The 27,451-nt window shown below is 39.7% G+C and overlaps 1 protein-coding gene across 3 annotated transcripts in view; it reads right to left on the bottom strand.

Annotated features, from left to right (window-relative positions):
- The window catches only part of NELL1 (neural EGFL like 1), a 273,003-nt gene that overhangs the window by 135,189 nt on the left and 110,363 nt on the right, over positions 1–27,451 (bottom strand). For all 3 annotated transcript variants that reach the window (XM_064715789.1, XM_064715788.1, XM_064715790.1), the window contains one exon: positions 1,538–1,663. In XM_064715789.1, the coding sequence (XP_064571859.1) occupies positions 1,538–1,663 (126 nt within the window). The remainder of the gene's footprint in view (positions 1–1,537; positions 1,664–27,451) is intronic.

Genomic DNA, 27,451 nt, shown 5'->3' on the forward strand with positions numbered 1-27,451 from the left:
AAATAATGACTCTTTGGGCAAAATAAAAATCAGCTTCCCGACAGCTGTTTAGTATCAGCATCTCTCAAGAGGTGGGCAGGACTTTCCTACAGTTTCATAAAGCATATAATATTAGCTAAAAGACATGCTGTCATCATGGAAGTCAACATTTCCTATGACCTTCCCTAAGGATAACATGCATTACAATGTAGTTATTCCAGGCTGAAAATCATTCTGATATTGAATATTCCTGTGCCATCTTTCCACTTCAGAGAACAGCTCACCCAACACCATTCTAAACATGTGTCAAGCTGATTTATATCCATTTCAATAAACCTACCTAATATTTTCCTCCTTTGCATGACAGGTGTACCATCAAAATAATCCCAAAATCAGACTTTCTGGAGCGTTGTCATTGAAAGATGTTATTCAAATAAATATTAGGATGAGCAATTCAGCAGCTTCTCACATTTATCTGAGACTCCCAGAGAAGGTCTCTTAAAAACCCCTAAATGGAAATGAGGCCCTACCTACTTTCCACTGGGAATTTTTGGAGCTCTTTTTGCAGACAGATACCTTTAAAAACACCAACTAGATTCATTGTCTAATGCTATCCACTTGCTGTCTTTTCTAAACAACATGTCATAGTTCCTGAGACTTTAATTCTCAGCATTAACAACAATTTCCAAACCACCTAACAATAACTGGATTTAAGAACTTTACACATTTCAGTTTTCCTTTTGTTGTACGTTTGTCTCAGCTCTGTCCAGAAACCTTCTCCTCCTGGGTAACTTCTCATGTTTCAATCCACTGACCAGTTTCAGACCACAGCTGATGAAGTCTCATGTCACTGTCATATTTTCTGAAAAATCCCTTCACCAGGATTTCTTCTCCTGGGAAGCTGAGAAGCCTCAGAGAAAAAGGAAAACAATAATTATCTGATTGCTTCTCCTGTGTTTGCTGCTTTGGAATGTGGTCTGTTTCAACAACAGCTTGATTGGCTTCATGTTTTTACTTAATGGCCAATCACCATCAGCTGTGTCGGACTCTGAGGAGTCAGTCACGAGTTTTTATTATTTATTCTTGTCTAGCCTTCTGTCTGTATCCTTCTCTCTTTCTTTAGTATAGATTTAGTATAGCACTCTATCCTATCATGTCATATCGTATCATGTCATGTCATATAATATATCGTATCATATCATATCATATCAGCCTTCTGAGAACATGAAGTCAGATTCTCAATTCCTCCTTTGTCCTGGGGACCTCAAACACCACAATTTTACTCCTCCTCACAGCACACATGATCTCAGCCCCTACCCCAGCCGTGGCACAGGCAGGGACTGTGTCTTGGCTGCAAGAGCCCTCAGTGACCTCCTTCAGCCACCTCCCAAGCTGACCCCAAAGGGCCCACACAGGGGAAAGGCACTTCCTACCACACTCACCCACCCTACCCGTGCCCAAACGTCATCGTGGCACAGGCCAGCTGCTGGGTGGCCTTTGGCACTGGCCAGGAGGTGGGAGCTCCCAGGACAAGCGCTGGGCTGCAGCTGGAGCTCACCTGTGCAGGAGAAGTCGTCCACGCGCACGTAGCCCGCGACGCAGTCGCAGCGGTAGGAGCCGGGCAGGTTCACGCACACCGTGTTGGCGTGGCAGTAGTGCATCTTGGCCGCACACTCATCAATGTCTGCGGGGCACAAACACCCAGGGAGGCTGCAGTCAGGCTCAGCAAAACCAATAACGTGGCATTACAGAAAATAAAGTCCATTTATAACGCCAAAGGCCATTGCCTTTGGCAATTTAGACACATTTGTTTAAATTTAAACACATTTGTTTAAATGCTCGTACTGAAAAACAAGGCAAATTCAGTAAAAAATTCTCCTTGAAATAGATTTCATAATTAAATAAATAGATTATGTAAAATTTATAAATAGGAGATAACTCTATAAATATATATATCATAATATAGATGATCGATAAATAATAGATTATTAATAATAATATATATCTAATATATACTATATGTCTCTAATACATATAGATATATATAATGTATTATATATATAATGTATCTAATATATAGATAATAAATATTATCTATATATTAGATACATTATATATATTATATTAATATTATATTAATTATATTATATTATATTATATTATATTATATTATATTATATTATATTATATTATATTATATTAATATTATATTAATTATATTATATATCTAATAACGTGACATATATGTCTAATAACGTGACATTACAGAAAATAAATTCCATTTCCAATGCCAAAGGCAAGCTGTTTAAATGCTAGTACTGATAAACAAGGCAAATTCAGTAAAAAATACTTCTTAAAATAGATTTAATGAATAAATAAATAGATTAGATAAAATCTATAAATAAGATATAAATATATAAATATATCAATAATAATATAGGTGATCTATAAATAGATTATTAATAATAATATATATCTAATATATATTATATATAATGTCTAATATATAGAGATATATATCTAATATATTATATATAAAGTATATGATATATATAATATATATAATATTATATATATAATAAAATGACATATAATATATATCTAATAACATGACATTACAGAAAATAAATTCCATTTCCAATGCCAAAGGCAATCTGTTTAAATGCTAGTACTGATAAACAAGGCAAATTCAGTTAAAAATACTTTGTAAAATAGATTTAATAAATAAATAGATTATATAAAATCTATAAGTAAGATATAAATATATAAATATACAGTTAATAATATAGATATTCTATAGATAATCTATTATTAATAAAATATATATATCTAATATATATTATATACATAATGTATCTATTATATAGATAATATAACATATATATATTATATATTATAATATATATATATATCTAATGTATAGTAATATAATATATAATACATAAGATTATATAGATATTATAATATTATCTTATATAGAGAATATATATAATCTATAGATGATAACATAGATAAATCTATAAATATAGATAAATCTATAAACAATAGATTTAATAATTAAATAAAGAAATTTCAGTAAGAAAATTCCTTAAAACTCCTGTATCATAGCAATGTGTTCCTTCCCACGGTTCTTCATGAAACACTATTTCTCTTTTTTAATTCTGGAAAAGCAACACATACATTTTGGGGCGTTTTTGCCATGTTATGAACCAGTCTCCTAAGCCCATTTTACGGTTTGTATCATGTCAAAGCAAAACAAAACATTATTAAGGAGCAGCAAAATCTTGACCTCATGTTTCTGCTTAAGCAATCTCTATTGCTGCTTCAAATCCAAAATCCAAAACTGTTTTCACAACAGTGACTCAAACCTCTCATTTACGTGCCTGTTTAAATATCTCAAAGCTCTGTCATATTGCAAACTGTAACATCTTTTCCCTTCCTTTTTTGACAAAACCAGATATTACACTGAAGAATTGTCTTTATATTTTTCTCAGCAGGACAGATTTTCTGCTTAGCAGCACAGGTTTTACATGAAGTAATTCATGGTTTTCAAAATATTAATTCTAGTGTTACATAGGTCCAGCACAAAGAAAGATGAATCAGAGACATTTTTTCCTCCCATTCCTTTCCTTTTGTTATTGATTGCTCACACTCTGGAGAGGCATCAATTGCCAGCGCAGCTGAAGAACCTCCTTGGCTGGTGAGTGGTCACCCCACAGTGCAGCCTCCTCTGCACCCCATCCACAGTGTCCCTTCTCCCTCCACACAGTGCTCATGGAAACAGCACCAAAACATCAGCATTCAGCCCCAGAATGGGGTGGGGGAGTTTAATTCTGCACACGCTGAGCTCATGCTTACCCAAAACCAGGTATCGTGTTTAACCTTCCTAAAGTGAGATGCACCCCCACTTTCCAGGCTCTGCAAACGAAACACATGCCAGCTACACTCACACTTTCTGCATTACAGACATCTGTCCAGCAGGAGCTACCAGCTAAATCTCTTCGTGCTGGCCAGCAAACAGCTGGCAGCTGGCAGCACTTTCTGACTGCTGCCAACTTGGGATGAATTAGAAATGATGGCCTGGAGGCAAAATACTTTGTATACCACTGCAAACACCTTAAACTATCTCATTCTTGCATTTCTGTTGTTTCAGTTGCAGTGCCACTTGATGAAATGAATTTTAAAAAGTCAGGAGCATCAGTATAGGAAAGATAAAAGCCAGGAAAAATCCTCCCACGTCTTGTTATCACACCACGGAGTGCGTGAGCCACTTGGGGAACTCTCAGGTGTTGACGTGTGTTCACACTGATCTGCTTGCAGACTATTTTTAATAGGCTTTTGGAGCGTAGCTTTGAGGAGTTTTGCTCTTGCATATCTAATAATTTTCCAGCATAAAAGGAAAAGGAATGAAAAGAGGTCTGCAAAGAAAGCAAGAATGTCAAAACAGCAACCAATTCACCTGAAAATTAACCTTATGCACTACCCTTCATCTCCTGCTCCCTCACTACACTTCTCTTTATTCCCCCAAGGGGAAGTGAGAGGATTAGAAGTCTCAAAGGTGAAGGAATTTGAACTTAGATTCATTGCAAAAACAGCCCAGGTTGCTGCAACAAAAAATATGAGAATACCCAGAGATAAAAAGAAAATTCACTGCCTTTATGAAAATATTGCCATGAGAGAATATCTCAAAAGGAGACTAACGACTTCAAGTGATGACTTGACTATAAATAGAAGAATTGAGAAAATCTGGCACTGGGTCGCTGCAGAAGTTCCAGAGCCCAGGAAGAAAAAGCCTGAGCCTAACAAAGGAAGCAGAAGAAAAAAAAAAAGCAAAAAAGATCTGTCTCTTCAAACTTTGTTCATTTATTTAACTGTCTTTGCAATCTTTAGGGGTTACATTTTCCATAAACCCTTTCAGCATTTCAGATTTTCTTTTACCTTTGCAGTATTAGCCTTTCACTAATACATGCATTTTCTTTAGAGAGAACAATATTGAGAGGTCAAAACTGGCAACAGAATTTTCTTATTAAAGCCTGTAGGGCAACACTAAATCTGTTGCTCTGGACCACAGTGCTACAAATACTTGTAAAAGGTTAGGTATTCATCACAAAAAGCTTTGGGTTTTTACTTAATATTGTTAGAGTAAAACCCATAAAGCACACAGTGGTATATATCAGCTCAGCTGTAATGGAGCTCAAATTGTGATTCATGTGTATGGATTGCTTGTCGCATTTGAAATATTAAAGCTCATCTTCTAGTGGTCTTTGGAGGTGACAAAAATACATGATTTATGCTTCTTTCTAGTCTGGTGAAGTAGTTTGTTTTTCTTTTAAAAAGGTATACTTATGGTCTTTAAAATGAGACTTGACACAGCATAATTATCACGCTCATATCAGCAGCTCCCACCTCCATCGGCTCACACTCCGCACCAACAGAGACCCTTGGGCTGCAGCTTTCAGCAAGGTCTGGGCTGGGACAGCCCTGGGCTCAGTGTCCCCAGCAGACAGTGAAACAGAGCTCACCATCAGTGCAGAGCTCTCCTTACACACCCTGCAGCTAATCAGCCATCTCCATGGCCCGGCTGCAATAAACACAGAACGTGAGCTCAGAGGCGATGATAAATGAAAATGCCTGTCACTGGTTGTGCCAGGGCACTCCGCAGTGCTGTGAGCACACTGGGATATAAAACACAAGGACAGGATCTCAGAGGAGCTGCCTGCTCAGCACCTGGCAGGTCAGCACCTCACACCAACCAACAAAGCCAGGTGGGAGGGGAAAGCAATACAAATTCAACCATGGAAACCAAGCAAAGAGGTTTTCTCATCTGCAAATGTACTTCACTAACTGTCCAAACCACTTAACTCTCTCTATGCTTCATTCAGAATCCTATTACTACATACCTGTAATGTTTAATATGACAACAAGACACCAGATCTCAACTAGAGCATCTCTTTACTGTTTGTCCTCCCCAATAAGTCACATCAAACCAAACTAATTTCAGCTGTAAAGAAGGCACAATACCTATGGATGGCAGTGGGAGTTTTGTCCATTCGGCCCAAGGTGAAATGGAATTATTGTTTTTTAAACTGTTAGTCCTGTAATAACCATGAGGGGACAATTCTGAAACAAAGCACTGTCTGCCTCTGGAATTGTACACCACTCTTTCCATGCACTTAACAATAATCCTTTTACACACCAGTATTGTCATCACCTGCTCTCTGGGGCTTCCTTTTCAGTTTAACTACTGAAAGACAGTAACATACAAATCAAAACAAAATGAAACAAACTATGAAGTGTTCTAGAGCAGTAACAGATTATGTTTTTTATCATAATCAATTATTCTATTTGCAGCTATCTCCCAGTTACTCACTTTACAGTTGGGGACTATACCAAACAAAATTAGAATTTTTGGGAACTCTGTAGGGAAGCAAAGGCAGAAAATCAAAAACAGGGAAAAAAACCCAGCTTTGCAGAAAGCTCTGATGTCTAATTCATGATTATTAATGTGGGGGAGGATTCCCCTCCCCTCTTTTGATTCCAGCCAGCACTATGAGTTGACTTGAATAGCATTAGACCTGGTCTACATAATCCGAGTTTTTAAAAATGTGAAACCAAACAGTGTTACTATTTAAGTAATGTCAAACCTTAAAGTATGTTCACAAGCTGATGGGATCATATCAATGAAGTGTCCAAAACAGCAGAGCACAGCAGTACTGGAGCACGAGACAGGTCCTAAAATTTCAGCCACCCTGTGCTTATGCTAACATGAACACGTGCCATTTTCACTGCACTAAGCTGCTCCTTGGTCATTATACCTGCTTGCTCTCCAGATTCTCCCTGATCCTGCCCTCCCTGCTCTCATCTCCTTTCCGCTGTCAAACTCACTTGACTTCAGCTCCACTTCCCTTTCTATTTTCCCCTTTCATCCAGCCTGTCTCCTTCCTCACACATCCCATGCATCTAACACACCCCACACCTGGTTTTTATCTTTAGCACAGACTTGGTTTCCCCAATTGTGCCCCAGACCCCTCAGGGAGCCACAAAGCAGCAGACACAGCAGTTCCCCACGGGCTGACAGAGCTCAGCCTCCCCCAGTGCCTGGGTAAGAAGAGACTCATCACTGGCAGCAATGTTCAGGCCAGCCTTAAACCTTTTACCAACTCTGTTTAGCAGCTTCCTTGGCAGCAATCCATCTCCTCCAAGGCAGGGCAGCAGAACAACTCTGCCTTGGGGATGGAGCTACTGCCCATTCAGAGGCAGGCCAAGAGCCCAAGAGAAGAGCAGATGAGCCAAAGAAAAATGTCCCTTTCAACGAGGCTGAGAAATATTAGCCTAATGTCATTAAGGAACTAACTAGTGAAAAAGGCATTCATAAATTAGGGCTGGTGCGGGGAATCCAAAGGCAATAGAATAACTATCAATATAACAATATCAGGAAGCATTATCCCTTTGACTTTTAGAGCATCATTAAAAGGGTGCAGCCTCTTTCCCTGCACACAGCAGAAAAGTGCTTTCCATTGATGTACCCACTTTATGATCAGTGCAAGAGTATCAATATTCCAAATCTGCTCTCTGTCTATTTAACTGCTGCTCTAGGGATGGAAACTGTACAACTATCAGGTTAAACAACTAAACAAATAAATATTTTAAAGCACACATTCATGTGCAAATCACACTTGAACAATCACACTTTCCAGTGCAGACCAGCACCAAAAAAAGCATTCCCCCAAAAAAGAAGGACAAAAATAAAAATTCAGGTAAAGGTTTCTGGTTTTTATTTCAACAGTATTAAGCTTAAATACTTTCACCATCCACACTCAAGGAAGCAATTGATTATTCTCAAATAGAGATCACAACATTTTGCTACCTGTGTCTCAGCTACAGTAGTGAACCGCCCAGGAACATGGGTGTTTCCTAAAATCTGTCCAAGGGAAGCCTTAGATGTCAAAATATTGCCTAGGTACAACACAATCCCTACTCCATCCTTGTTATTGCTTACAGTAATACACAATTCATCAGCCTCTTTACTTGAGGTTATGATTTCTTTGCTGAAAAAATGAAAATTTTAAAAAGAATTGATTTGCATAACCTGAATCTGCAGTGATCTGACCAATTCCCTGACTCTCTGGAATCAGAGAATTCCATTTATAGTCTTTTTTGGTCATCATTCCTCAAAACAACACAATCCTATCTTGAAGGGCAGCACTCAGCCCTTTAAAAACCTTGCTGTTCAGACAAGCCAGTGTCCCTCTCAGCAACTAGTTTTTTCCTTTTACTACACTACTAAATTCTGCCCCTCTCTAAGGAAAACTGAAAATTTGCAGTTCCTCTCTCCTTTGTGCTTTCCATCATTACACTGGAAAATTATGTGCACTGGTTTGGTGGCATGGTCCCAGAGAAACTTGAGATCTCTTAGGATAAAACCAGTTTATTTAAATTGAAGCTCTCCTAAAAGATCATGTCAATCATTTCAAAAGCTGCCATTGATGTGTTAATGTCAAAGAAAAGATAAGTAATGTGGTGTTGTTTTTAACATAAAGGAACTGTTTTCTTAACCCTAAGTGCATTCATTTGATAAATACATTAATAGAAAATGTTCACAGACTTAATACTTTCTTTAAAATGTTTGCAGCTATAGCTCTTAGGGATGGTTGATAATTTATTCATAAGGTATCTCTGACAGTTGCAAATAAGTTATTTTAAAAAATAGGCAGCCAGAATTCACATATGATAACACAGCTTAAGAGAATGCAGATTAAAAATAATCACAGAAAGCAGAATGAAACATTTGGGGAAACAGGTTTTGGCTAACAGCAGCAGCTCAGTCATTTGCTCCAACATGCCAAAGCAACTAGGAAAAACAAGTCAAAATTCTGCTTGTTCTGCTGTAGCAGCTGCTGTGATGTTTAGAACTAAGTGAAGTTTAAAAAGATTGCTTTATCCGGGATTACTCAAGCCTTTTCATTTTTTCCTTCTAATTACTCTTTGAAACTACACTGATATTTCTGTTTAGAATGCACAGCAGCAGAAGAGGCTACTAAGGAGTGTGCCTGAGTGGGTGTAAGGATTTTTCTTTACAGACACTGCTGGATTTGCTCTTCCCCTCAGTGGCCTACGAGAGACCAAGCAAGCCATTTCTCATTGTGGGGTCAGCCTGGCCAGCAGCACTCAGGACTGTTACCCAAGGCAGTGCCACCTTCCTTCCCTGCTCTCCAGCTGCTCCCTGGCCCCTTGCACTCCACCAAGGCAGATCAGTGATGCCTCTGAGGACACTGCTGGGAGGGATTCTTGGATTCTGAGGAACACTCATTGCATCCTCTCACGGACATTATGGCAGACATGCTCTTTGACACCCCCAGGTGTTTGAACATACTCAGGAATACCAGCAGCTACTTGAAGTAAGAATTTTGTATTTCAGGGAAACGACCTGGTGTCCTTCAGAAAGGAAAAAAAAAAAGACAATGATGACTGCTGCCTCTTGAACTGCATTAAGTGCTCTGAAAAGAGCAAGATGTAATGACATGTAGCCTGGGAGAAATACTGAGAAACTGCTTCATTCTGAGCTTCAAACTGACAGAGGGTGGGCTAGGATTGGACACTGGGAAGAAATTCTTCCATGTGAGGGTGGTGAGGCAAGAGCAGCACGCCCAGGGGAGTTGTGGTGCCCCATCCCTGGGGGTGCTCCAGTGGAAGGTGTCCTTTCCTGTGCCCGTGTTCACAGGGATCTTAGGATGAGGGAAGAGAGGAGGATCTGACTCCATGTTTCAGAAGGCTGATTTATTATTTTATGATATATATTACATTAAAACTATACTAAAAGAAGAGAAGAAAAGGTTTATCTCAGAAAGCTAGCTAAGCTAAGAATAGAAAGGAATGAATAACAAAGGTTTGTGGCTCGGACAGAGAGCCCAGCTAGCTGGGCTGTAATTGGCCATTAACTATAAACATCCAAGATGGGCCAATCCCAGATGCACCTGTTGCATTCCACAGCAGCAGATAATCAATGTTTACTTTTTGCTCCTGAGGCCTCTCAGCTTCTCAGGAGGAAAAATCCCAAGGAACAGATTTTCACGAAAGGATGTCTGTGACACTTTGCCATGGCAGGGCAGGAAATAGGTGCTCTGTGAGGCCCCTTGCACCCCAAACCATTCTGTGACCCTTTGCAACTTCTGCTCGTTATAACCAGACCACTTGAACTAAAGTGGAGGTAATCCCCTACAATCCCACTGGGGCTGGCCCTACAGGAGCTGCTGGGAGTCAGAACCTTGCAGGAGAAGCTGTTTGCTCTTTGTAGACATTTCAGGGGTCACAGAGCTGTGGCTGTATCCCCAAGAACTGCACTACATCCTAAACCTGCAGAGACCTGGGCTCTCTCTCCCCACAGTCAGAGCCATGGTCCTGGCAATAGTGCCAAGCATCTGCAGCAGGGGACAGCAAAATTCAGGGAAAGGTAAGAGAGAAGCTCAGAAAAAGAACGCCATTCAAATAGAATGCATTTTGAAAGCTTCTCTGATAAAAATATTGAATGAGAAATAAACCCATGTAGCTGTAAGTCTCATAATGATGTTAGGGTTTTTTTTCATACATATTTTATCTTAAAACAGCTCCAAAATTGCTGTTCATTTTATTATTTTTATGAAAGATGTTGTGTTCAATATTTCACATTGTAAATGCTTTCATCCATCAGCCATACTTTTCCAAAGTTAGTAAATAATCATACTTGGACATGTTATCTTTTTTAGAAGAGAAGTTTTCTTAAGGCTACTCTGCAAGCGCTAATTTAGGAATAAATAAACATTTCTACAGATGTGATAAACAAAATGTTGGTGTTCCTAAGCTTCATCCTTGTAGGTACAATAAATACTTGCATAGGCATTGTGACATGTAGCCAATAAAGAAAATATTGCTTAAATTCACCATAATAATCACATTTGGCAGTGCAACAAAAATTAAACAGCACAGAAAACATCAGAAACCACTGGCTTTTCCTGTCCTGCCTCAGGTATGGTGTATATCTTTTCTAGAAAGCAGGAGATGTTTTGGGAATCTCCCAGCAGCTGAGGAGAAGATAGTGGGGGAAAAAAAGGCTTATCACACAAATCCTTTTTCCCCTAGGATGGTTTGGTAAGGCAAACACTAAATGGTGAGCTACCCTGTCACCCTCTGCCAGCACAGCACATCTCTGGGCAGCTGCAGGCTTTGGGGTTTGCAATCAGGATTTGCCATCAGCTCAAGCTTTGGGGTTTGCAATCAGGATTTGCCATCAGCTCAAGCTTTGGGGTTTGCAATCAGGATTTGCCATCAGCTCAAGCTCTGGGGTTTGCTATCAGGATTTGCCATCAGCTCAAGCTCTGGGGTTTGCTATCAGGATTTGCCATCAGTTCAAGCTTTGGGGTTTGCAATCAGTAGCAAGCTTTGGGGTTTGCTATCAGGATTTGCCATCAGCTGCAGGCTTTGGGGTTTGCAATCAGGATTTGCAATCCACTGCAGGCTTTGGGGTTTGCTATCAGGATTTGCCATCAGCTCAAGCTTTGGGGTTTGCTATCAGGATTTGCCATCAGCTCAAGCTTTGGGGTTTGCAATCAGGACTTGGACACTTCCCCACCACCCCCCTGCAGAAACCTGGAGCAATGACAGGCTCTGATCTGAGCCTGCTCCCTCACAAACCCACGCAGACCAACAAATATGTCAATATGTGGGAAGCCCCTTCCCTTACAGACGTGGTGCTCACAATTTGCTGCCCTGGGACACAGAGGGACCTAATTGCTTTCCCCTGGCCAGAACCCAGGATAGAAACCTCACCAAATTACCCCAGGGAAAGAGGTGGGAAGAGTTAGATGTAATAAATCCAACTGGACTACTCTCCCTCAGTAGTACTCTCCCTTAGTACCACTCTTTCACCCATTCTTCTTCTTCAAAGGCTCTTAATGCACAAGAATTCATTCTAAACCCAACTACTGCATGCTTAGCTGTAAGAGTCACCATTACATAAGTCTACTGCAAATAAAAGGTTATGCTGCTACTGCTCACAAATATATTACTGCCCATTAGAAAACAAAGCAAAATAATCACCTCATTCTCAGGAAAATAGCTCTGTTCCCTAGAATGACTGCTCCTTCTTTACTACATAAATGTACTCCCAAAGCCAGGCTTGCTTTGGCTTTGATTTCACTTTTGAAGGAAACTCCTGGATCTCAGCAAGCGCTGATGAAATAAATTCTGCTATCCAAAAAGGAATGCAGGATTTCTGTAACAGATTCACCTCCTTATTTAGTATTATTTTTTAATCTTTCCAAACACTCTGAGAGATACCAGTGGATGCTTACACAGAGGGAGGGTGGAAGGGAAGAGATGAGGGTCTGGTTTTTTTCTAATCTTCCATTTACCTGTATTAGCCAAGCAGTACAATACATTGAAATAACTCTATCCATTTTCATTCAGCTCATACCTTACCTTTTCAACCCCCTCCATCTGATTCTACTAATGGCTGGGGTTGAACAATGGATTATTATATCAAAATGAGCAATTCTTTCTTCATGCCATTATACTGAGAGTGATTATCCTAAATATCTCATTCCATCAGCATATATCTTATGCCACCATCCACCATTTTTCTTTCACTCTCTATTTTTTGCCCAATACTCTCACCCAGTTTTTCTCCTCCTATATACATCCTGCCATATTGACTGGCTTACTCTTTCAAATCCACACAGATGCTATCTTCAAATGATAAATTGTACAAGGCTGCCCATGTAATTGATCTAGAATCCCTGTGCCCACAGCAACATTTTATTGTGGCATTTTGAAGGATGCTGTAGCTCTCTGAAAAATTAAATGCTTATGAAAACTGCATGGGGCTTTTTTGGGGTGGTGTCTTTATCATGCTTGAAAAAGCCCCTGGACAACTACTAGTTTAGTATTTTATAATGACTTTAGGTATATACTGTTATAATAAATGAGACAGATAATATGTTAGTAGCAAAAATCATGTCGACTTAATACTCCACAATTTTGCACTGGAGTAATTTTTTCACTCAAGGACTATTTGTGCAGAACAATATTGTCCCACGCTGCCAAGCACCAACTGTGCCCTATCTTCTCTATGTATGGCCTTCATTTTCCTAACCATTCTCTTAACATCTTTTCAGCAATTCGTTATTCAGCTGTTTCCACCACATCTTGTTCCCCTACCCAGCTCTGCTGAAAAATCCATGAGGAAGCACTGAAGTGGCAGAGTGATCATCACCAGTGCTGAGCTGGCAGCGCTGCCTCCTCACTGCCACATCACTCTAACCAGGTGCTTCCACATGACAGAGGATTCACTGGGTTTATTTTCATGGCTCCAGATTATTCCCTGCTCATCAGCTTCCACAGAGGATAGAGACTAATATCATATTCAGATAAGGAAATTATGGATCATTGCAAAACAGTTCCTTTCCAGGATCCCTCAGAGCCATGCTAAACATGTTTCAGTGTTCCACATCCTTGCTATGCAATCTAGTGTGATTGTCTGTGCCTTTTTAAATTTAATTTCATCTATAATGTAAAAATAAACAACGAAACATCAGCAGAATAAAAACACCTAATTTTAGATATTATAAATATTTTTCCCTTATAAACACAATCCTAATTGACATAAGTGAAAAGTGCAAGATGGATCTCTCATCAGCAAATATGATAATCAGGTGTGATTTATAGCACTGGTTACTAAAGGAGGCATTTCTGGTCTGGAGACTGCAACAGTACTGCATTCCTTAGGCATAACCTGGGGTGAAACAAGCAGGAGGGGGTGGGGGGGAATCCAACAGCTGATCATAAAAATATTCTTTACCTGCAAACTAAAGTCCTGCCTTAACACTTAGAATGAATTTTATTTTAATTGCTTGGCTTTTGGCTATGAAATTGAACTAGTAATTTAATGCTTTCCCCTTTGATAACATTGTCACAGGCTTAGCTGCTGTTAAAAAAAGAAGAAATTGGAACACTCACGTCCTTAATATTTCATTTTTAGTAACTCTTCATCGAAATTACCACATAGCCCATATCACAGGGTGTTCTACAATCCATGTTTTAGATGCATTTCCTTTCTCAGTGTCAGCTGCTGAGGAACACACTCACAGGTTCCCTTGGGTTGCACCAAGGCAAGCGGTCAGAGCGCCACGAGAGGCTGGAGCAGAGGTGCAGAGCCAGTCACTGTGAGGGATGTGCAGCTCCCTCCATGCTCTAATGGACACCCTGGAGGGGCACCTGCCCTCCTGCAAACACCTTCCTGAGCCTTCAGAAGCAGGGTTCAATCTGCAGGACACAGCACACCTTCAGGAGTAGAGGTTGGGAACAGAGGCAGCATTATGTTGCTAATTGGGATAGTGCATTACTGTTTTATTGCCAGCATCATTACATAAATTTCAGAGAATGTTATCAGCAATAAGACTCAATTCCAGTATGGCCATGGCTGGCTTTTACCAAAAGTTCTTTCAAAACCCAGCAAAATTCTCTGTGAAATACAGGACTGCACAGCAGGGCAGTGCCAAAGGCATACTTTAACATAGGGTAAAGTAATCCCAGTGAAGGTTAGCAGAAAGCCCAGAAATGAATAATGAATTGTTGAAAGCCCAGAAATGGGCTTTGAACCAACCTACTGAATAGCCTGTGTGTGTGTGTGTGTACTTATTTGCACACTGCAGAGGAAGGTGAATCAACAAAGATCTCACCTTGAATGAAGAGAAAGAAAAGGAGGGTTGAATGACCATTACTGATTCCAATTGCTGTGTTCTGACTCAAATTTTTATGCTAGATTAAACTTTATTTAATAGCAAAATAGTAACTCTTAAATTGCTGTTGATGAAACCTTCATGTATTTTGTCTCTGCAGAGAACCATTATGAAAACCATGTGAGATCCCATTATCAATATAAAGATGGAAACTTCTATAGATATCTAATGCATTTTCACCATCTTGATTAAGAAGCAAATTCTGGCCTGATTTCATTGGTAATTCTACATTAGTTGTAAATAAATGATAAAAAAAAATAAAGACAGCAAAACTAGACAAGCTGTGGATAGAAAGTCAATACCAAAATCAATGCAAAATACTCCTCATCCCAATGGTTTCCAGTGCTTTCACCTCCCTCCACATGCATTTCAAGCTATTGTTGAGTTTTTATTAACAGCAATGTAACCTCACCACATTGTGGCACACAGCACGAGGTCACCCACAGGGTACACACAGAGTAAAGCCAGACAGGGTGCCATGAAAACACATTCCCACTGCTGGGGACTTGGACAAACATGAAGGGATAATTGTCAAAGCAAACCCACTCCACAGCATTCATGAGATTATATCATAAAGACCCTACTTTGAAGAGTCTCTGAGATTTTTCCTGCACCAAATTCTAATTTTTGTAAATGAAAAAGGTACTGAGAACACAAATCTCTCGTCAATGCAAATCAATGCCTACACCAGCATAAAACAGGAAATATGAATTTGTAGCTGCCAAGTGCAGAAGAGAGCTAGCAGGCACTGGAGAGACCTGGTCCCCCAACACACCCAGTTGCTGCAGAGTACTAAATGAAGCTTAAATCCCAGACAAAAATGGGTTTAAAAAAGTAACTAAGACATCCTACTTTAGTACATTAAGGCAGGCTGTTCCACCAACCTGTGCTCTGTGCACGTGTCCCTATCCTGAATTTTGTTTTCCTCCACAGCATCAGGCAAATAATCACCTCCAGAAAGGCAATGACCACGAAAACCTCCACTTTACCCACAAGAGGAATAACAGAACTCCTAGGATCGCTGCAAACAGGAGTGAGGGGAGAAGTCACTATTTCCCTCCTTATGATGGATGTCTGTCCTTTGATGGAAAGCAAAGGGAGCATCTCAAAAAAGGTTCAGACTAACAATGCTGACAAGTAAAAGACATTTCCTTAATGTTGGGAAAAGAAGAGATGAAAGTGAGCTTAAGAGGGAAGTAAGGGCCAGGATGTTAACATACACACATGTTAGAGAACAACATGGACAGGCCAGAGCTCCTGCTGATGGGCTGGAACACAAGACCAAGATGACTGTAAAACTGAAAGGGGAAAAGCACAAAACATTACTTCTCCACAGCAGCTAAAAACCCTTGTATCACATTCCAAAGGGGATCATCCTTCTCAAAAGAAACAGTTAGAACAGCTCCTTCTGCTGAGAAAGCATAGAAAGAGAATTCCAGAATGTTTGCCATTGTCCCGTGTATCGCATGCCTCTGTCCAGAAAAGAAACCCTCATTTCACTGTGTGGAGTTGGCATGGCAAGGTTTTGCATGGCCATGGTAAAAGCCCCCATGGCAGGGGGTGGACTCTGTGACAAGATGCCAAAAGCAGCCCCCGTGTTCATGGAGCCAAGGCCTGCCAGCTCCAGGACAGACCCATCACTGACCCAGGCTGAGCCCATCACCAACACCAGCAGCACCTCTGTGAGAGTGTCCTTAAGAAAGGGTAAAAAACCTTGCACAAGAGCAGCTGGCAGAGAGGACTGAGAACATGAGGGGAACAGCCCTGCAGACACCCAGGGCAGGGTGAAGGAGGGGCAGGAGCTGCTGCAAGTGCTGGAACTGAGATTCCCCTGCAGCCCCTGGGGAGGCAGCTGTGACCCTGCAGCCATGCAGGGCACAGGGATGCACAGAGCCACCTGCAGCCATGCAGGGCACAGGGATGCACAGAGCCACCTGCAGCCATGCAGGGAGGGCACAGGGATGCACAGACCCACCTGCAGCCATGGAGGGCACAGGGATGCACAGACCCACCTGCAGCCATGCAGGGAGGGCACAGGGATGCACAGAGCCACCTGCAGCCATGCAGGGAGGGCACAGGGATGCACAGAGCCACCTGCAGCCATGCAGGGAGGGCACAGGGATGCACAGACCCACCCAGGCAGGAGACTCACAGGAGAACGTGTGGATATGCCCTGCAGGAAGCTGTGACTTTATGAACACCCAGCAATGGGGCAGGCTCCTGCTGGGAGCTGTTCCCCCATGGAAAGGAGCCCACACTGGAGCAAGTTTGGTGGCAGCACCTGTGACCCCACAGAAGGGACCCACACTGAAGCAGCTCACAAGGAGCTGCAGCCCATGGAAGGACCCACATTGTTCACAAGGGACTTTCTCCTGCAGAAAGGGCCCCATGCTGGAGCAGGGGAGGAGTGTGAGGAGGAAAGAATAGCAGAAACAAGGTGTTATAGACTGAGGATAACTCCCATTCCACGTCCTCCTCTATTGCCTGGGGCAAGCAAGTAGAAGAACCAAGAGCAAAGTTCAGACTGGGAAGGGGGAGGATGGGGAGATTTAAATTGGTTCTTATTTTTTTATTATCCTACTCTGATTTGATTGGCTGTAAATGAAATTTATTTCCTCAAGTCGAGTCTGTTTTGCCTATGATGTTAATTGCTGAGTGATATCTCCCTGTCCTTACCTTGACCCATGAGCCTTTTGTTATATTTTCTCTCCTGTGTTGTTGAGGAAGGAGTGATAAAGCAGTTTGGCACTCACCTGGCAGTAGCCGAGGTCAACCCACTTAATTTACTTATTGTACACTAAGAATTTTATTTCCTTTAGCATTAAAAAAAAGTAAGTAATTTTATCACTATGTTTGTAATGCCTTATGTACTAAAGAATGAAGAATCCGACACACATTTATTATGGTAAGGCAAAATCAAGATTTTTCAAGTTTCCACTCCACTTAAGCCCTTAAGAATGGTGCTAATAACTGTCACTTAACAGCTGATAGGTGCAATTTTAATTAATTAGGCATTGTTTTTCATTAATGTGAGAGAGGTACTGAAACCTTTTGAGGCATAAACCCATCATTTAACACAACTTTTTTGAGTCAATTCACTTGACATTCTGTGAAATCAAAGGAAAGGAGTGACTTCTATCTAGACTGCATTCCTGTTTCTGGGTATAATAAATGTCAAGGAAGAATTAGTAATTCACAATAACAAGACTTGAACACAGAGCACACGCTGCTTTCTCACAAAGCATTGATATTCAAGATTTACAAAGACTTTTTAAAAAAACCATGCACAATAAAGCTTCTCATCCTCCTGTAGTGCTCTCATAAACCCAAATAACAGAAGTGAAATAATCTACTGACACAACAGACTGACCAGCTTAACAGAGCTGAATATGTGTATATGTATTTTCCCTTAAACAATTTTCTCTTAAACAATCAGTTTCTATTTACCTTCCAGTTTTTCACAGATCTTAACAACTTTGTTCTGTAGTTCCTCCCTCTTATTATCTTACAGCCCTAAAACTCTTCTTTTGTCCAGTCCACAGCCCTGAATGCACAAAAAGCTCCTCTCTGCTCATGCACAGATCTGAAGACACGTTCAGCCCATCCATTCAACCAACCCTACTTATCTGACTTCTGTTCTTGCCTCATAAATCAGTTTCTACAAGCTGTTCATCATTTTTAGAGTGCTTTCTGAATAGCTTTCTATTTATTAATTTTACATTTTCTAACCCAATGTGTCACATGCTCTGAACTCTGCTTCTGAATCATCACAAAGATTTTGGAAGGGTAAAATCATATGCTGCTTTGACCTTGTTAAACTATCCCAGAACTGTTAAAACAGTTTTAGAGAAAGCATGAAGGAAAAAAACTATACAGGAATAAAGAAATCACTGGCCATAAAGACTTCCCAAACAAAAGAAGACAAATATAAATTTCTCATAAATACAATTACATAGCACAGAATGGACACTGATTCTAGCTTATACAAATTTGATGTTTTCCAATAGGTACTAGATTCTTGTATTCGGATAAATGGCCCATAAATGTGCTATCACTTAAAATAAAAGGAAGACACATCATCATGGATGATGGGTACAGGATATTTTCCTTGGCTTAAGGACAAGACCCAGCTCATGAGGTGCACTAGAACACCTGCATACCCGGTTTTCAGCTGATAAAAACCCAAATATTCGACAGCCATACTGTCTAAAAAACTGGTATTCATGCACGTACCCATATATAAAAATTCAAAATAAATTAAACCAGCCCCTAGTTTCCCCCATGCAGATCCAGAAGGGGCAATGTTCCTTGAGCATGCTGTGTTTATCCTGCTTATTCAAGAATCAGTAACAAAACACAAGGCAGATAAAAATTCCAAAGCACCCAACTTCATTCAGTCACAGGCAGTTCTCAAGACTTGACTGGTAAATACCCAAAGTTTAGCCAGTGTATCATTATTCATATGCTAAAATCTGTATTTGGTTCTATGTTAGAAAATCAGTGTGTTATAATATCACATTTTAAAACATCTGATTAAGCATGTTATTGATGTAATAACACAATATTTCAATAATAATTCAAATATCTAATAACATGAACAGCTTGTTTCCGAGGTGACCAAAGTGAATCACATTTCTTACCAAATTTCCCTTAGGTACAGCCAGCTTATTACTACTTTGAAAAAATATTTTTTTCTCCTACTGACAGCATCCCTCACTAGCTGTCTTCTGCTGTCAGTGTTGCAATTCATCAATGTTGCTTTTAATCTGCCATTTTATCTGCTGTCTGTGTAAATAAATACTGATCCTTGATGTCTTACAACCCACCCAAAAGGCCCAGACATCTTGAAGACATAAAGGAATTGATGGTTTGACAATATCTTGATGCAAGCTGATGTACAATATGAAGAAATGTGTATTTTGGCCTGAAAGAATAGCCTCTCTGACTATTCTGCTGACACATTTTATGGAAGTCCTTTCGCTTGGATTTTACTCCTGAGAAGCTGAGAGGCCTCAGAAAAGAAATGTAAACAATAATTATCTGATTGCTTGCAATGTGGTCTGGGGATGGCTTACCAACAGGTGCATCTTGGATTGGTTCCATGTGAATTGTTTTTACCTAATGACCAATCATGGTCCAGCTTTGTCAAGGCTCTAGTCTGTCACGAGATTTTATTATTCATTCCTTTCTTTTCTAGCCTCCTGATGTCTCCTTTCTCTCTATTTCTTTAGTAAAGTTTTAGTATATAATTTCCTTTTAATATAATATAATATTATAAAATAATAAACCAGCCTTCTGAAACATGGAGTCACAATTCTCATCTCTTCCCTTGTCCATAGTATCATAAAATAATTAAATAGCTTTCTGAGAACATGGAGTCAGATCCATCACTCCTCCCTTCACCAGAGCACCCCACAAATACAACACACATGGAATCAAAGAGCTGCTTGGGAAATCAGTCTGTAACTCTCCCCTGATGTCTGACGGGAGCCCAGGCCATCACCATGGACTGTAAAAGCATTTCTGAACATCAGTCTGTCCCTGCCCACGTGTGTCAACCCTAGAGCTCAAAGAGACACCCTACCTGCAATGTCTCACAGGAAGTGACACCTTCTGAAAGCACATCAACAAGTGATTTTTACACTGTGAAACTATTTCACATGCAATGACCAGTCCTTTGGTAAAGTGTATTTGCCTCAGTGTTCAGATGCCATTTTCACCATCAGCCTCTGAAGGAAAAAACTGTGCTCATTTATAGAAAAAGAGGGAGGTCAAGACTAAAAGCTTCAACATTGTCCAGTCCTTCACGCTCACACACTGCCATTATTGCTTTTTCTCAGTGGCAAAGACAGATGGGGAAATTTCTCTCTTCACAGCTGGCGAGCTCTCAAATTCTTAAGCTGACAGCAATTTGTGTTTAGAACACAGACTTAATCTTGGATCTTAATCTTTTTAAGTAAATGCCACTATACACATATGACAGCAGTCAGGGAGCAGCAATATCCTGCTTTATTTCTCCACCTGTGTATTTCCATAGCTTTTCTTCAGAGGCTGTAAGGTTCACAGTCTACTGCAGCACGTGGCACTACAGCTGTGGCAACAAAGTGTGAAAAGATCATTATATTACACTAATTTCTTCTTACCTGTTAGTTATGCCAAATGTGCCCATGAAAAAGAAAAGAGAGATGATGTGGAGGCACAAATAAATAAATAAATAAATACATGCACAATGAAAAAGTATTTATTCCCTGCCAAGCTTATATCCCCGGTTTGTACTGTTAGGAACAGTGAGATTGCCAGTCATTTTCAGACTCCTAAATATTTCAGAGAGCTTTGCAAAGACTACAGATATAACTTGGGAGTTTCTCCCCAAGGAATGAAAGCAGACAAATTTGGTACTAGAAAAGCAGGAGATCAGGAATGCAGAACAGGCAGCTTTTCAGGAACACAGAGGTCACAGAACTTGACTTGCTCACAAATCAAAAAAAGCAAGTAATTCCAGTACTAGAAATCACTCATTGGGGTTTTGGGGGGTGTTCAGCAGAGATTGATGACTTGTTTTTATTTTAAATAAATAGATCACATGGCAAAAATACAGTTTTGACTTACCAGAAAGTATTAATTAATTTACAGCAAATTAACAAAGCAGATCTGAGTTAATACGAATAAAATCTTTTTTGAAGAGTGCGGTATTTCTGAAATGGCACTTTTCAGCTTTGCATGGCAAGGGAACAAGTGCCACCCACAGACAATGACATGGAGAGGTCTGAACATGGACCTCTCCCACCAGAAGACCATCCCAGAGTTTGGAGAAGCACAAAGAGAGGCAACATCAAAGTCCTGTTTGAGGGGGTGTTTCCTCTCTTGGGATTTTTTTGTTTGCTTTACAGCACTCCCCAAACATTTGCAACTCTTCATCCCACTTCTATTTCATAACATCTTAACACTTGTTAATTACTCTATAACTTGTTAATAACTCTTTAACTGTTAATAACTCTAAAAACAGCTGAAACACTGGCTGCTGCTTCTGAAGAACTACCTTAAATGTAGTAGCTTGAGGTACATTTTCTGATACCTTTTTCAGAGATACTAATTCCAATGCAAACATGTGGATCCCCAACAGGTTTTATACAACCAAACAAACATAACTCAAATTCTAAAAAAAGAAAAAAACTTACAACCACCGCTACTAGAAGTGGGAGTTTGGCCTTCTCATGACACCAGATTACAGCTTTTAGAGCACACATTATTCAGGTGATCTTTTAGTTCTTGTTTCTCAGATTTATTTTTTTTTTTGAGCCCACAGAGTCATCCAGCATTCCAGTCTCTCTGGTCCCCCAACCTACACTTACACTGCTTGCAACATCAGTGAGCTTTCACTAAATGGGACAATAATTTCGCTTAGAAAACACTGAATTTCAAGCTCTTAGGAATACTGAATCATCCCTTTCTTCCCCTCACCCTGAGCCTCTCTTCACAGCTAATCTTGCCCCTGTATTCTTCTCCTTCTTGTCCAATCCATAGTTAAGAGTGTTACTCAAAAATGTGAGGCATTCCCTGAAGCTAATGGCTAAAATGTGACTGTTTAAATTCCCTTGAGGAGGCCAAATGCAGGGCACTTGAGCAATTTCTATGATCAGGTATTTCTCTAGAAATTTATTATGTATTTCACTTTGGAAATATAAAATAATATTTTAACATTTAAAGTTTGTCACTAACTCAGTCTTCAAAACAAGACATGCAGAACAACTGTGGCAAACTTACACACAAAAACCTGTGTACATACACTTGTATGATACACAACCCCAAGCAATAAAACCAGAATTTATTGAGAAAGCTTCAAAAAATATCGGCAGAAAAATCAGAATTTCTAAGGAAGACTTTAAAAAAATAAATGAATGAAACAGTATGTTGGGACACCAGCATGCAATGACAAAAAGAGCTGTCCTGGTTCTGGGAATGGGCTCCCTTAGGCAGGCAATTAAATTAAAAGGATAATAAGAACCAATGAGTTTTTCTCTTTTTGCCACACTTGTGTAACAGTAACTGGTTTTCAAACTGTGACTTCAGAAGGGTTTGGCACGTTTTACAACAGGAAACAAAAATTATGCATTATAGACATGGAGCTGTTACACCCTGGCTAGCCATGGCCTTCCACAGAATTGCACCAAGTCAAATAGTTTGGTGGTGGATACAATAATTACACAGAAAGAAGCCATTATAACTCTTTTTCTACTGCACATCAAACAGGTCTGTATATCATTTCTCCTCACTTATCTCATTTTTCATTATGTGTTTCAGCACTAAAAAGCATGCCCACTATATATGTGATGTTTCTCTTTAAAACTACAGGCAGTTCAACCAAAGAGGTTCTTTTGCATGTCCAAAATTTAAAAATTTTTAATCTTGTTACTAAAAATTATTTTAAAGCTAATTAAGGTGCAATAAAATTTGATTAACTACGGTTATAAATCTGAACTAAAATGAAGACAGTTCTAAATCAAATCAAATGCCTTATTAAAAGTTATAACATTAGGCAGTCATCAATCTCCAGAAATAAAGAGTAGAAAACAGAAAGCTCTATCATGTATATGTAGCCTGGAGTAATTAATCCTGTCATCGTGTGCTATTGACTGGGAGTAAATCAAAAGACAAAAACAGACTGGAAACCTCATCTTTTTTTATAGTAATTTTCCTAATGTCAGTTTGCCATTTTTTAACTCATGCTGTAAATTCTTCAGGCTTGTTCTTCACCTCCAACCACAGCTGAGCCTCACTGGAGACATCATCAGGGTAAAGAATTTAAAAGCAACAGAAAATCTGACCCTACAGAAAATCTGGTTAAATTAAGAAATTAATCAAATGGTTGTGACCGACTCATCTTTTGACAAGGTGATATATAACAATATATATAAAAATAAGCCTACAAAGAAGGTCTGGGACTTAACAGAGCCAACTGTGAGTGCATAAGAAAGTTAACACAACTGATAATCCTACACTGAGCTCAAGAATATAGAGATATAACATCAACAAAAGGTTGAAAGTGTTTGGAATGAAATTAAAAAAGAACATCAAGGATAAGAAGCACTTCAAAGAAGATATCAGGAGTAAGCAAAAAACTTACAAGGACAGAAAAAGAGATTGATTAACAAGGTAAGGCAGGTGTCCTAAATTAGTCACACAATAAAAATAGCACCTCAGCTCAATCTTTCAAAGAAAAACAGACTGAACAGTGAAAAGCTCATTTCACCTAAGCAGAAGAGATTAAAATGCAGAGAAGAACTAGTTAAGGACTTATTCTCATATAGATTCAATGAAAAGTTAACTGTGCATCCCCAAACCTGGACAAATGTTCCATTTTCTCATAAGAATAATGCCACAAGGACAGCAACATTTGCAGCATACTAAAAGAGCCAGAAGATAAAAATACAAATTCACGGGCAAATTTTTTTAATGAAATTTATAACCCAATGGGAACTAAAGTTTTCCCCATGTACCAGTTAGTTTCATAAACCTTTACTCAAAAACTTTGTTCTGTGGGCATCCCTGATGATCAGTGCTAAAGCAGAAATAACACCAGGGAATACCAAACATAGATGCACCCCGAGGAAGGAGAAGGGATAAACACAAATTCATGTGATTGTGACACTGACTGCAGCAGACTTTGGCAGAGGCAGTGATGGAGGGCATGGAGGTAGGCCTGAAGTAGCATAAAAAGGAATATATTCTCATTACTAATAGACCACCTGAGAGACATGATGAGTTTCTTAGTAAGACAGATGAATACTTAGACAAGGGCAATATAGTGCAACTAATACATCTATGTCTGAATTAAGCATCTGGCAGAGTTCTCTACGAAATCTTTATTTAAAAGGCAGACAATGAGGAGCAATATAAGAATATATCATAATATGGATAGAAATCTATGGGAGGCACCAGAAGAGTATGTAGTGAAAAAAAAAAAGCAGTTCTCAGGATGGAGAAATATTACTAAGCATTTCTCAGGAAGCAGTCTTGGGATGGATCCTGCTTAATCCATTCATTAGCAACCTTCATCCAAGGACTGGATTATGAAATGCAAAGATGATATAATTATGAGCATGGAGGAGGACAAGATCATCACACAGAGAGAATGAGATGACCTTGTGAGGTATAAAAGCGAATAAGGTGAAGTCTAAAAGCAAAAACTACATTATGACAAGACAAGCTAATGAGGATCTCTGCTTTAAACTGAAGGTTCATCAGATTTAAGAAATGAAGAAGAAAACTGGTGGATAGAATGATTAAGAGGTACCTATTTGTTATCTACCAGCTGTAAAAAGGTCTAATGAATTTCTGGGAATATCAGACATTTTCAGTCAACTCACAGGGTGACGCTGTGATGGTTTTATCCCCATTTCTGTGCTCTGTTTTTGCTGGGTGTCATGTTCTGTGCCTTCAAGACTGGCTCTGAAGGGTGGGTTTGCTTTCTGGAGGAGCCCCCTTGGGAGGTTTTCTCCCAAGACAAAATTTGGCACCCAATGTGAGGCTTGAGAGAGACAGAGAGAGGAAAAACCCCTGCTTTGAGTGCATTTTGGTTGCCACTACTCTGTGTTGGTATAAACAGTTAATAGCCAACAGACAATCCTTCACACACAGGGTAACACTGAGCCTCTCACAGCAGCTCAGGAGTTACTGAGCACAAAATGGGAACCCATTCTATGATTTTTAGTGATGTGCATTCCTCCAAGCAACAGCTTGCATTATGTGATGCAACAGAACGCTTTCACACAGAAATATATCCCATGGCAGCTGATATAAGGTTTGTCTCAATAACCTGTTCAGCCATCAAGTGTCACCTTTTTGGCTAATGGTTTATATCAAAGGAAAGAACACACCTCATAATGTACATAACCAACTGTGAAATGCTGCTCAGCAGGGAAATATCCCTCCTGTAACGCTGCAGTGATTACCTTATGCCTTGGAGCATGAGAGCTGATGATCTTTATCTTACCTTTCATAACTAAAAATGCTACTATTGGTCATAAAATTATCCAAGCACTTCAAAAATTCAGCCACAATATTCGATTTGATGACCCTCTGCACTGGGGACTAGCACAACCTCACTAGGTGTTCAATGTCTGCCAAGTCATTTGTTTTAAATTACACCCTTATTTTCATATTGCAGAACAGGATTAGAATAACTTTTTTCTGTAAGTTTCACTACAGCATCCATTAAAAAAAAATTGTGAGCAGCTAAAGCAAACCTTGCTTAAGGGCTTGAGTGTGACTTTTCCTTATGCTGCATGTCATAATAAACCCTCTCACGCAATAGATGCCAACACCTTCCCACCCAGAGCAGGCGGACTGGCAGTGTGGAGGATGTGCAGAGACAATGGCTCCTCAGGCTTCCCACAGCAGCCACACAACCCTCAGGATTTGCTGCGAGTGTGCCAGCGCTTCCCTGCTGCCTGCAGAGCCCTGAGACAGCAAAAGGGTCCCTGGGCCACGACCCCTCTTGTGATAATCCTGAGCTCGAGCAGCACCTCTCCTTCACACAAGTGCCAAAAGGTGCCGTTTAGCCTTAAGCCCTTTCATTTGTGCTCCATTTTATCAGATGCTTAGGTGTGAAGAATACCAATATATTCATTGTCAAAAGACATCCTCACATCTTTTCCTTTACTTATTAAGTCACAGCACTACCCAAGACTCTTGTCTGAAGAAAACTCTTTTTAAGTAAAACCAAACCAAAAAAAACCCCACACAACTATCTTTGGGCTGCTCAGAAGATAAAAAGAAAAAAAAAAAAACAACAAAAAACCCCAACCCAACAGAATCAGTTATTAAAGAGCAAGTAGCTCACTTGTCCTCCTACCCACCCTCTCTGCACACACAAGACTGCTCTGCTTTACATCCCAGAACCTGACAAGGAAAAAAGAACAGATTCCAAACAGAATTAAAGCAGGTATTCTCAATAAGCAAAGCACATTTTTTGAAAATTAATTTCTGAGTAAGATTACGTCAACAATGCCAGCTAGGGTCAATGGCTCAATCACACTTGCATATCAGCTACCAAAACTGCTTCTAAAATGAGGTTCAAAGATAGGAGGTTTATTTTTTTATACTATTTTTTAAAGTACCACTAGCTCAAAAAGAAAATCATTAAAAAGTAATGACATTTCATGGGACAGAAAATGACATTTTATCCCCAAAATCTAACCATTCTGCGTAGACTGTTCTACAAAATGAGCATCTGGCAAAAAGATCAAAAAGACACCATTTCTTTGCCAGTAGTAACATATTTAAGAGCTTGCTTGCTAGCAAACTGCCATGGCAACCACAGCAGCACCTGGGGTACAGCGTTCTCCTGAGAAACAGCACGCCTTCCCTGGAGAAACAAAGTCATTTTGCAACAGTGCAACAGAAAAGTGATCTTTAAACCAGATAAGGAGCTCCAGTGGCTGCAGAGTCACCGAGCTCCAGAACCAGGCCTTTAAGAACTATTTCTTTACCCAAAAACATCCATATTAAACATCTATATTAAAAATAGCAGCTCTAAATACATCACAGCAAAATGCACGGTTTAGAGTTACACCTGTCACTCTCCACTTCTATATCTGAGTTCCCTTAGAATGGCACAACTGAGGGACAACCCAATATCCTTCCCAAACGTTTTTAATAAATGAATGTCACTTCAGTAATAATGAATGCCACTTCAGTGT

The sequence above is a fragment of the Zonotrichia leucophrys genome, chromosome 5, assembly GCF_028769735.1.
Source record: "Zonotrichia leucophrys gambelii isolate GWCS_2022_RI chromosome 5, RI_Zleu_2.0, whole genome shotgun sequence".
Lineage (NCBI taxonomy): Eukaryota > Metazoa > Chordata > Aves > Passeriformes > Passerellidae > Zonotrichia > Zonotrichia leucophrys.